Genomic DNA, 11894 nt, shown 5'->3' on the forward strand with positions numbered 1-11894 from the left:
AAAATCAGCTTTTATTGAGGCATAAGTTACATAAAACCCATTTCAAATGTACACTTCAGGGGTTTCTAATAATTTAAAAAGATTTATTTTTAGAGGTTGGGGGAGGGGCAAAGGGAGAGGGAGAGAGAATCTTAAGCAGACTCCTTGCTGAGCGTGGAGCCCAACACGGGGCTCGATCCCACCACACACAAGTCACAACCTGAGCCGAAACCAAGAGTAGGATACTTAACTGACTGCACCACCCAGGTACCCCGGTTCTTAATAATTTTTACCAAGTGGTGCAATTTTCAGCATAAATCAGTTTTCAAACGTGTTTTCATCCCCCACAATTAGATCTCTTACGCTCAATTACAGTTAATCCCTATTCCCCATGCAGCTCCCAGCACCCCCTAACCTGCTGCCTCAATAATTTTCTCTGAACATTTGACGTGAATGCTATCCTACAGCATGCAGTCTTTCGGGTCTGGCTTTCACCTAGCAGAATGTTTTTGAGGTTCATGCATGATGCAGTCAATGTCCATTCCTTTGTATGGCAGAGTAGCGTCCCGTTATATATTCACATTTTGTCTATCCACTTACCAACTGATGGGACATCTTCGCTTCCAGCCGTTTTCTAACATTCTGTACATTTTACACCTCGTTTCCCCCACTAGAATGTCAGTCCCGTGAGGCCGGGATTTTTGCTGGTTTTGTTAACCTCTGTATCCCCATCACCTGAACTGTGCCGGGCACATAGTAGGTACTCAACAAATATATGCCAAAGGAATTGATGATGAAGATAACTTATTATCTTTAAGGGCTAAGCTGGTCATCAAGCCGGGGAAAGAGGTTGCCGTGACGGGCAGTGGGGAGCCAGCAATCAGGGCAGGCCTCTCCGAGGAATGTGCTTTGGAGCAGAGACCTGAGGTCACACGGTCATCACCATGCCCAGGCCCCAGCCACCACTCCTGCCTGCCTGCTCCTGCAAGTGTGGTGACCCAGCTGCTGGTGGCAGGGCTGGCCGGGGACGGACTTGCAAGGACACTTGGCCCCACAGCAGATGGCTTAGCCCCCCCCCCCCAGCCACCAGCAGCCTGACTGGCCCAGCCAGGCATGGGGAGCCCCTTCCCCTGAGCACCCTCCAGGGAGAGCCAGAGGGGCCAGGGCCTTGGACTTGAGTCACACTGTCTGGGTGTGAATCCCAGCTCTAGCCATTCATACTACATTGGCCCCTCGGCATCTTACTTGTTTGGTCCCTCAGTGTTCTCATCTGTAAAATAGGGATAGTAACAATACATTTCTTCTAATTAAAAAAGCCAAAACATTATCTTAACAAGCACTTAGTCTGTGCCAGGCACAGTTCTAGAAACTAATCCATGACGACAACCCCATGTGGAGGCTGCCATGTACAGATGAAGAAACAGGCATAGAGAGGCAGAGTGACTTTCCTGAGCTCACCCCACTACTGAGTGGGTCTTCAAATTCAGGAATTCAAGTTCACGCTCTTCACCCCTTCAGACACTGCTTCTCACGCAGCCATCCAGGGGTTGTTAAAGCGAGCTAATGTGGGTGAGCCCTTTGGAACAGCGCCTGGCCCGCAGTGAGTACACGGAGTGCTGGCATTATGATGGTGCACAGGGCACAGGGAGACAGCCTCCCTCTCATTTCTTCAGAAGCAGGCATCTGACCCTTCTGGGGGAAGCGGTGACAGCTCCAGCCCTCCCCCCAGAAATCTACAGCTGCCCACACATTCCCCCCTCACTTGCCAAGGCTCACCGGGTGGAAATTTAGCAATCAACTGTCCACCCACCCCATTTCCCAAGAAGAAAAGTTGGGTGGTGCTGGGGAGGGGCTATGAGTCAAGGCTAAGGACTCTGAGCCACGTTGGGTGGGGCTACTCCGAAGTCCTTGGGCAGGCGGTTCCCACTGCCCCTCCCCACGCCCTCCCCCTGCCCTCCGGGGCCTTGCGGTCCTCCCCACAGACCTGCTCTCACCACCATGGAGTTCGACCTGGCCGCAGGTGCGCTCCTGGGAAGCGGGGCTCTTGAGGTGCAGGGGGCCAGGCTAAAACCCAGAAACCTCCAAGGGCGCACGCGCTGCACCTGCACCAACCCACCCAACTTTTCTCCACAGCCGTCGACTCCAAGGAGCCCCAGGGGACAGGCCAAGTGGGAGACCACAAACACAGCCCCCACAAAGTTCGGGGCGCGTCAGAGGCGGGGGCAGCTGATAAACCGAGGGTAAGTCACCTCAGGACCCTGCACATCCCTCCCGGTATCTGGGGGTGGGTGGGGGGGTAGGCCTTTGAACCCAGGGCCCCGCCGAGCCTGGGGCTTCCAACTTAGGGCAGGGGCTGGGTCAGGGGTCCGGCCCTTACTGCCTCGCCTCCAAACAGGGTGGTGGTCACCGCAGCTCCTCAGACTCCAGCAGCGACAGCTCCAGCGACTCGGACATGGAAGCAAAGGTAAGAGGCTCCCCGCAAGCAGCCGCCCCAGGTGAGGGGAGAGCCCGGGGCAATCGTCTCAGCGGCCGACCCCTCGCTCTCCCCTTCCCTCCCCTCCGCCCTCGGCCCCACAGCCTCCCGCGGCCGCCTCCGAAGGGCACAAGAGCTCGCCGGCCAAGGTCAAGAAGCCCAAGGCGAAAAAGAAGAAGGAGAAGAAAGGGAAGGCGAAGAAGGAGGCTCCTCACTGACGGGCCCGGGCGAGGCTCATTAAACCTTCTCTCGACTCTCTGGTCGCCTTCTGGTCGCGAAGTGGGGCACCGGCCCCGCCCCGCCCATCCCCCTTCCCGGGCCGGGCCTGCCCCCTGCCGGGCGGCCGCGCCAAGCACAAGCTGCCTACACCGTGCCCATCACGGTTTATTGTTTCCGGAACAGCGGCCGGTGCAGCTGGACATCTGGGCACCTCGGCCCGGAGGGAGTGGGGGGTGGGGTCTCGGGATCGGGGCGGCGCCGGTGTCCCCGCGGGCGGGCGGAGGGGCGGCGGCGGCCGCGCGGAGCAGCAGCTGGGGGCGCGGGCCGGGCCGCCCTCACCGCACCAGGTGGAAGGTGAGCCAGTACATGAGCAAGGGCTGCGCCGCCGCCACGGCCATGGTCAGGTACATGCGCAGCTGGTTCCGGGCCCCGCGCACCGGGACGCCCTCGGCCGCGGCCTCCGCCAGGATCTTCAGCCGCAGCGTCCGGATCTGGGGCGGGAGGGGGTGCACCCTTGAGTCCCGGGCCGGGCGCGGGTGCCTGGATGTACTTCCAAGCCCTGCCTCTCTCCCTCCTCCGGGGCGGCTGGGCTCAAGTCTCTCTGCTCGAGGGGAGCCTAGGTTCCCCCCACATCTCCTTTAATAGATGGTGAGGACTTGCTCCGCCCCAAGGCTTGGGAGCAAATGTGAGGGTTGCAAGCTCATGCAGCAGGCGAGGCCCCTGAGTGAGATGCGGAGCTGCATACCCTGCCTGCGGAGGGTGCCTGCGGCGGGTGGCAGGCTCAGCCGGGCCGCTGTCACCCGGCTTATGAGGGCCGGATGACAGTTTTCAACACAAGCCAGAAAGGATTTTTTTTTTTAACTTTTACATAACGACATCTACGTCAAAGTGTATCTGAGGGTCCGATTTGGCCAGTTTTTGCCCTCTGCTCCTCGCATATGCTCCCACTGCCTCCGCCCAGGACCCTGAGGTGCGTTTATCATCATCCCCCTTTTTTACAAAAGGGGAAGCAGGTTTAAAGAGAGGAAGGGATTTGCTGGGGACCCAGAGAAGCTACTTCCAGGGGTACCAAAACCTTTTTCATCCTCACAGAAATTCTGGCAGGAAAGCCCACCATGGAACAGTGGCGTGAGGGTGAGAGCCTACCCCAACAGCCCAGCTGGCTCCTTCTCTTCCTTCCAGCCCCAGCTTAGACACCCCCTCCTCCAGGAAGCCCTCCTGACCCCCAGGCTGGGACAACTACTTTAAGGCTCCTCAGTTCAGCAACGTGGCTCGTCTCAACTCCTCCCCTGACATCCTCTGTTTGGATGCCTCCAGGGGACCCCGACTCTGAGGGCTTGTGCCCTCAAGCCTCATCCTCCCCTGAGCCCCAGCTCACCATGAACACAAAGATAGACACGCAGCACCAGCCCAGCACCAGGTAGTAGCCAATCTTCCCAAAGAGCAAGCCCATAAGGACCCCGCCAATCATCCTGGGAAGAGAGGGGAAGGCTGGTCTGAGGAAGAGGCCTCGGGGCTGGGGCCGGAGGACGGGGGGCGGGGAAGGAATGGGGTACTCACCCAACATATTTGTAGCCCAAGAAGGCCACCAGATCGATGGTGGTGAGGTCAGTGTTGACAGTGACCAGGTAGAGACTGAGCAGGATGGCCAGCACCTCCAAGGTCAGCCAGGCCAACGCAGAGCTTGCCTGCAGCCCGAGGAGGTCTGGGGAGAACCTGCCGGCACCAAGCTGTCACTCCGATGGCCGGCTCACACCCTCCCAGAGCATCCACCTGGGGACACCTGTGTTGGGTGGGGCTAGAGACTCCACAGTGACCAAGATGGATCTGGACCCTGTCCTCATGGAGATCTCATGCCAGGGAAGGCAGACCTGTCCTCAGTGACGGCCCCGAGAGGTCAGGGCTGGGATGAGGGGAGCGCAGGGCAGGGCACCCGTTGGGAAAAGGTGTCAGAGAGGGCTCTCCAGAGAGGGCATCTGAGCCGAGGCCTGAAGGAATAAGGAGCTGACTTGCAAAGAAGGACCACGGCCTCTGCCATATCCCCAGTGCCCCAACAATGAACTGATTCTCATGACAATCGTTTTCGATGCACAAAAGAAAGAAACTGGAGCCTAGGAGTGAGACGTGGGGGGCTTGACCCAGTTGGAGGGTGGGAAGGCTTCCCTGAGTAAGTGATACCAGAGCGGAGACATCGCAGGTGAGCAGGTGCTCAGCAGGTGATACGGGGGAGGAACATACTCCTGAGCAAAGGGCACTGGATGTGCAAAGGCCCTGGGGTGGCGGCGGGTGGCACCAGGCCCTGTGGAGGATGGAAAGAGGCCTAGTGCGGCGAAGCAGAGTGAGGAGGAGGGGCAGAGAGAGGCTGCGCGGAGGCAGCCGTGCGGTGCGCGAGCCCAAGGAGCCAGGGCTGCATCTGGGGACGGGAGAGCCCTGGGCAGCTTCTAGCAGGGTGGACATGGCCAGACCCACATCTCAGACCAGATCTTCCTGGCTGCTGTTGGGAGTCAGGGTGCAGAGGGTATGTGAGCCAGGCAGCTGGTTAGGAGGCAGTGAGGACGGGCCGGATCTGGTGGTGGAGGCTAAGACGAAGCATGGAGTGAGAGTCACCTGCCGCAGGTGTGCTGATGGGCTGCCCGTGGGGGGAGAGCAAGGGGAGAGGTGAGGGGGACGCTGACCGTGACCCCAAGGGCTCTGTCCTGGGCCAACTGGGAGCACGGTGGGGCTGCTCCGAGACAGGAGATCCAAGAGACCTTCCTGACTGCCCCTCCGCCCCCCAAACCTCACCCCACTTTGCCTCTTCCAGGCCTCCCTTACCTATCCTGGGTCCCCAGCGCCAGGCCAGCCACCAAGACATAAGTGATGAAAGCCATAGCTGTGGGAGGCAGACACACAGACACTGGTCAGAGGAAGATGGACCATCCTGGGCCACTAGGCACCTAACCCTCTGCCCTAGACGTGCCCACCCAGAGGGAGGAGGGTGCGGGGCGGTGAGGGGAGGGGGAAACCTGGAATGTAGAGGTCAGGAGCGTTGACGTCAAAGCGGGGGGCCACTGGTGTGTCCTGCTGGTACTGCACTTCCCAGTCCTGTGGGGAGAGTGAGGGGAGCAGGCGGGACCCCCAGAGTGGGCTTCTCCCACACTGCTTCCAGGCCCTCTCTTGGGGCAAACCTACCCCCCCCCCCCCCCCTGCCCCTCACACCTGCCCGGCTTCTGACTCACCCTCTAGATCCCCACCCCTCCACCCGCCCCCCCAGACTTTGCCCCTCCTCAGACAGTGCTCCCCTCAGTGGGCGCAGTGCTGACCTGGTGCAGGTAGGGGAAGAAGAGCAGGCCCAGCTTTTTGCCCACATACATGGTGTCCACAGCAAAGTAGTACTTGAGCTTGGTGACGGGGATGAAGCGGTCAATCTGGGGGGAGGCAGAGCCCAAGCCTGAAGCCCTGGCCTCATGTCCCCACCCCCCGACACACACACCCAGCCACCCCGCCCACTCACATTCTTATCTACCAGCTCCTTGCCCTGGGCGGCCAGGCTGCTCCCGTAGGCCATGGCCATGTTGGACACGGGATCCGCCAGGAAGGCAGCCTGGGGCGAGGCAGAAGGCGCAGGGTAGCCCAGGCCGCCGGGTGCCCGCTGGGCCCCGTAGCCCCGGCTCTGGGCCGAACTCGTGTCATCGAAGAGCTGGTGGGGGTCGGCCATGCCCGGCTGGGACACCGGGATCCTCCGCTTGGACGCTGCAGGGGAAGAGGATGGGGAGCTTTGTTCAGGCTGCAGGGCGCTCCTTCCACTGTAGCGAAGCACTGGTTTGGAGGTCAGATGGGCGCCGAGGCAGGTGCGGGCCCGGCTCCGTCTGCCTGGCAACTCTCCATCCAATCACCACAGTAACGTCGAGAGCTACTATGTGCTGGGCCTACTGTGCACAGGATCCTGTCCTGAGCCTTTTACAAACACAGTCTCTGTCAGCGTCTCCCCTTCGTGCTCCCCTCGCTGGTTGGCTCCAGCCACGTGGGCTTCAACGTTCAGCAAACACGCCAGGCACATTCCCACCTCAGGGCCTTTGCACTGGCTGTTCTCTGCCCAAATCCTTCCCCTGCCCCACGGCTCCCTCCCCTCCTCGAGGTCTCGGCTCTACGGTACCTTCCCTACCACTGTCTAGGACCACACAGTCCTGGGCAGCACTCCCCACCCCCGTTCCCTGCTGCACTTATATCCAGAACTCTGCACCAGCTGACAGACTGGTTGCTTTCTTTATTTTGTTCACTGTCTCCCCACTAAAATGGGAGCCCCCCAGGTGGGGAGCTTGGTCTTGTTCATGCCTGGATCCCCAGCCCCTGACAGAGGGCTAGAGTAGGGGGCTGATGAAACTCTGAGAAATGAGGGCCCACCCCACGTTACAGAGGTGGTGACCAAGGCGGGGACAGGGGAAATGACCTGCGTGCAGGGCTCTAGCCCAGGTGCCTGCTTGATGGTGGGGGGGGGCAGGAAGAGGGGAGGAGGGAGGGAGCTGCTCCAGGGGTGGGGGAGAAACAGGGATGGAGGGGAGGGGGCTGGGCTGCTTCTGGACAGATTCTGGAGTTCAGAGGGACAGGACCTGCTGGAGGCATGCTTAGTGGGGGTCGGGTAAGGACGAGGGAGGAGAAGGGGAATGTGGAGAGGACAGATTTGAGCCCAGCACCCTGGCTCCGGGGGCCCTGCTCCTAACACCACAGCAGACAGTTACCGAGCTCCTCCTGTGTCCCAGGCGCCACTGTGGGCCCAGGGAACGGGAAACAGGGTTACAATCGGGTGGGGGAGAGGAACCAAATAATCCACCTCCTGACACTGTCCGCACCTCCATTCTCTCTTCTGTGGGACAGTTCATGGCCCAAGGCCAAGTGACGCTCATAAACTCCTCAGCCCCTGGCCTGTCGATCCCTGTCACCTATTGTCAATGACTAGTCCCTCGACTGTTCCTCTCAGTTATTTGTCACCTGAAAACAGACCCAGGCGTGCTCAATCCCAAAGCCAGCGACACTGGCCCCGGCCCACTTAGCCCCAAGGCTCACTGGCCTTTCCCCTCTCCCACTTCCGGGAGCTTTGGTGCAAGCCCTTCCTTCCTCCCTGTTGCCCCCCTTCAGCCCTCGATATTTGGGGTTCTGCCCCCCACTGGCCTCCTAAACGCCCCTCTACAATGCCAGTCTGAGGCCGTTAGCCATTGTCATCCGACTCGAGCAGCATGTGATGCCCCTGTCCCCAATGCCAGCCTCCAGCTCTCTGCTCTCTTGGCTTCGGGACACTGCCCCTTCCGCCTCCTCTTTCCAGAGCCCCACAAACACCTCTTGAGCACCCCTGTGTGTCAGGCCCTGCTGCAGGCGTCGTAGATACAGCAACGATCAAAAAGACTAAAAACTCCTGCCGTGGGGCACCTGGCTGGCTCGTTAAGCGTCTGCCTTCAGCTCAGGTCATGATCCCAGGATCCTGGGATCGAACCCCACGTCGGGCTCCCTGCTCAGCGGGGAGTCTGCTTCTCCCTCTCCCTCTGCCTGCCGCTCCCCTTGCTTGCGCTCACACAGCTCGCTCGCTCTCTGACAAATAAATAAAACCTTAAAAAAAAAAAAAAAAAAAGACAAAAACTCCTGCCTTTACGGAGCTGACAGTCTCCGGATTGGTCCCTCTCCACCCATGATTTTTTTTCAGCTCCCTGAAACGTGTGGCCCAATTTCCCACACTTCTGGCTTTGCCTCTCACCTAGAGCAATCTCACCCGCCCACAGCTTTCCCAGCCCTGGGCAGTGGGCCCTGTCTCCAGCCGCCACTTCTCTCCCCACACCCAGGTCTGGCCGGCTCCCACCAGTGCCCCCACCCCAGCGTCCAAGCCCCTGACTCCCCTACTTTCTGGCACCCAACCAACTAATTGCCAGTTCTCATCCACTATGTCTCCATGTTTACCCTCCCCTTTCAGACTCTCTGGTCTTGAACCTGACTTCAATGTCCTCCAACCCTTTCTCCAGTCAGCAGCCAGCGTGATCTTTTTAAATGCACAAGAGAACATTTCCTGTCCCCTGCCTATGATCAGTACCCACAGTGCTGGGAATAAAATCCACATGCCTACAAGGCCCTGCAAGACCCCAGCCCTGCCAACCACCCTCGTTTGCTACCTCTTTTGGGGCTCACTGCATCCAGTCACACACTGGCCTCTTGGGCCCTGACTCTGCCAAGCTCCTAGTCCACACAGGCTTTTGAACATGCACTGCTATCACTCTGGAACATCTTTCCATCATTAACACCTGCCAGCATAGCACATTGTTCTTTCTCATAACATCCAGGTGTTCTTTTCCCCTTCTGTGCACTTACCACATTTGCTAAATATTCACTTGTCCATTTGTTTACTTGGCACGGGCCTCTCACCACAAATCCCCTTCTCTGAGCAAATTCCTCATCATTAGACGTACCTCTTCCAGGAAGCTTCACCGACACGCCCAGGCTGCGTCACATGCCTAATCTGGGCTACCACAATCCCTCCATCCCGGTCCTGACCCCTTCGCCTGTGCTTCCCTCATCAGGCCACCATCGCTCTAGACTGCTCCTGTCTTCTGCTCCGTACTGGTAGCTCCCTGAGGACAGGAACGAGGGCGGTAGCCCCAGCATCACCCACCACAGGGCCAGCCAGGCACCTTATTAATGGCCGAAGGGAGGAATGAGCACATCAGGCCTCTGAACCTCCCCGGCATCTGGGATTTTTCCCTTTACAGTCCTCGTTACTCCCCAGATTTTCTCGCTGACTTGTTTGTTCCGAGTTTAGTGTCTGTCTCACCGCTGAACTCTGAGTTGTAAGTTACCAAGGACTAGGGCTAGGCTGGTTACTACCAGGTACCCAAATTCCAGCACAGGGCCTGCCTGGCCCAACGGGAGCCGAGGCAGGATACGCTCAATGAATAAATGAGATGCACGCACACTCGCGGAGAGGAAGAGGAACTTAAAGAGAGATACAAATTAACAGAGACGGGAAAAGGGGGTGAAGAGTATAACATATACAGGTTCAAATCCTAAAGGAGAGGTAAACACGGCCCTCTCAGCTCACGAAGGGCTCTGAACGCTGTCCTGCGGGGCGTGGGCGACAGCCCGAGGCCACCGAAGGGTGGGGAGAAGGCTGATCGCGAACCGCAAATGAATGAAAGTCCCGTTCTCCTGCACATCACACAATATCCTGCCCAAAGTTGTTTTCTTCCAAAGGAATTTCCGAAAGAGAAGAAGGCTCGAGCCCAACGCGCCCCCTACCCGGACCTGGCATCCCAGCGCTGTGCACGCCCCGAAGCTCCAGCTCCCTGACCCCGTGACCTCCGACCCACAACGACCTCGCCAACTGCCGCGGCGGCCCCGCCACGCCCCCGCCAGCCACCCCCCGCCCCCGCCCCGATCTCCTTGACAGGCCACGTACGCCACTTACGCTGCCGGGGCGTCCCCGCCGCCGCCAAGCCTGCCGGGTGCATCCTTCACCGTCGCAGCCACCGCCACCGCCGCCGCCGCCGCCGCCACCGCCCCAGCCACGGTTCGAAATGTGCCCGCCCGGCTCCCGTAGGCACGGCCCACCGACGACGCGACAGCCAATGGGCGTCACGATCGCTCAGAGGCCACGCCCCTCGCGGAGGCCTTTACGAGTTGGCAGTGGGCAAGAGGCGGGGACTGGAGGTCGGTGGCGGAAGGCGAGAGTCAGCACTATTGGGGCAGGAGGGCGGGGCCGAGAACAATGCTAGGAGCAGGCGGTATCGTGCATGATGGGAATTGTAGGCATCGAGAGATGAGACCGATGGGCAATGGAGTTCCCTATAGGCGCTCAATTTGGGTGGCTGAGGGCACTGGGGAGCCAGGGAAGGGTGTGGAGCGGGGGGAGGAGAGATCCATTTGTGTTCTCGAGGGGGCTAAACGGAGTTGTGCGGACTCTAACGCTTATACAATTTCGGCAGACCTTAGGTATTAAAGTGAGTATTTAGAGTGAGAAAAGGACACCCAATAAGTTAGGTAGGAAGAACCAGGTGTCATAAAAACGCTCTTGCGTTGCTTCCTGGCTTGCCCCGTCTGCCGAAACCACTCTGCAACCTCCAGCCACACAGAGCACACACAGGCACACTTGCAAATGAGGAGCCCTAAAAATGAAGTTTCCTTAGTCTCTCTCTGACCCTCAGTGTCCCCCTTTCTCTCCCCTTCTCTGTCCCTCAGTCCCCTCCGCTTATCTCAGGCAAAAATAATGGTAGAAGTGACTTCTGGGCAGTGATAGCACTCCGGACGGATGTCAGCAAGTGACCCTGTCACTGTGGCTTTCCCTTTCCTCCTCTGAGATGTTGTCTTTTCTAGAGTCCTTGAGGACTGTTCTGGTCTCTCAGTTATGAGTCCTGGGTCAGTCCCGGTCCTTTTTTCATGACTGAGGTACCCCTATTCCTCCTCTGCACCCCTGACTTAGCATCCATCCCTTGGGCTCCACCACCATTTTTTCATCCTCAGCTCTCCCTAAGTTCTTCCGTGAATATTTTGTAACATTCACAGCATTTTATTAATAAAGCAAGCGTTTTGGCTTCCTGCTGGCCTCATATTTACTCCTTACCAGTTGTGTGACTGGAGCCTTTTTTAGCCTAAATGTTCTCATCTGTTTAATGGGAATGATGTATGAGAGCTTGAGGATTCGAACAACGCCGCTGTGTCTACAGGGCCTGACATATCGTAAGCCTTCGATCACTGGCAGCTGCCGTTGCTGTTTGTATTATCAAGTGCCTCTTCCTGTGGGTTGTCAGCCTCAAGTTGGGCTCTGCCCCTAGAACTGTCACAGCTTCATAAATAGAACCAGCTGGGGTGTGTCTGAGCTGGGCCCCAAGCCCCACTCCTCTGCCATTCTGATGTGGTCGGGATTCCTGGCTGCCCTCCAATGGCCGTTAGAGTGTTGAGTTACCTCTGGAGGGGTATGTGGAGAAAAACAGGGAACAGGGAGGACCCCCCCCCCCCCAAATAGAGGTGTGCACTGTGGTTCTGCTAGGAAGAGAGACCCCGGCTCACTCCTATTCTCCCTTAATGTCTCAGCTCAGACATCCCTTTCCTCAGGAAGCTCTCTTGACCTCCCTAAGCTGGATCAGTTATCTCCTCCGGGTTCCTGGGGGCTCCATCCACAGTCCTTTCAGTGTCCCCCATCCCAGATCCAGTCACTCTGTCTGTGCTTCCCTCATCTCACCCCTGACCCTCTGGGCTGCCACTCTGGGTG

At 58.5% G+C, this 11894-nt stretch overlaps 2 protein-coding genes across 5 annotated transcripts; one reads left to right on the plus strand and one right to left on the minus strand.

Annotated features, from left to right (window-relative positions):
• The first annotated feature begins 206 nt into the window (after window positions 1-206).
• CUNH19orf33 (chromosome unknown C19orf33 homolog) lies at window positions 207-2710 on the plus strand. Its single transcript, XM_032390561.1, has 4 exons — window positions 207-1999; window positions 2113-2219; window positions 2375-2443; window positions 2557-2710. Exons 1-4 carry the CDS (start codon window positions 1978-1980, stop codon window positions 2668-2670), a joined length of 312 nt encoding a protein of 103 aa, XP_032246452.1. The 5' UTR covers window positions 207-1977; the 3' UTR covers window positions 2671-2710.
• A 100-nt stretch (window positions 2711-2810) lies between these two features.
• YIF1B (Yip1 interacting factor homolog B, membrane trafficking protein) lies at window positions 2811-10201 on the minus strand. Of its 4 annotated transcripts, none has more exons than XM_032390557.1 (8): window positions 10095-10201; window positions 6165-6403; window positions 5974-6078; window positions 5677-5755; window positions 5486-5543; window positions 4232-4387; window positions 4050-4143; window positions 2811-3162 (listed from the first exon to the last, which is right to left on the minus strand). In XM_032390557.1, exons 1-8 carry the CDS (start codon window positions 10135-10137, stop codon window positions 3007-3009), a joined length of 930 nt encoding a protein of 309 aa, XP_032246448.1. In that variant the 5' UTR covers window positions 10138-10201; the 3' UTR covers window positions 2811-3006. The 4 variants fall into 4 exon arrangements, with proteins under 4 accessions (XP_032246448.1, XP_032246447.1, XP_032246450.1 ...); XM_032390556.1 differs by having other exon boundaries at window positions 10086-10172; XM_032390559.1 differs by lacking the exon at window positions 10095-10201 and adding an exon at window positions 9932-9989.
• Window positions 10202-11894: the final 1693 nt, after the last annotated feature.

Source organism: Phoca vitulina, unplaced genomic scaffold, assembly GCF_004348235.1.
Source record: "Phoca vitulina isolate PV1807 unplaced genomic scaffold, GSC_HSeal_1.0 scaffold58, whole genome shotgun sequence".
In the NCBI taxonomy this organism is placed as follows: domain Eukaryota; kingdom Metazoa; phylum Chordata; class Mammalia; order Carnivora; family Phocidae; genus Phoca; species Phoca vitulina.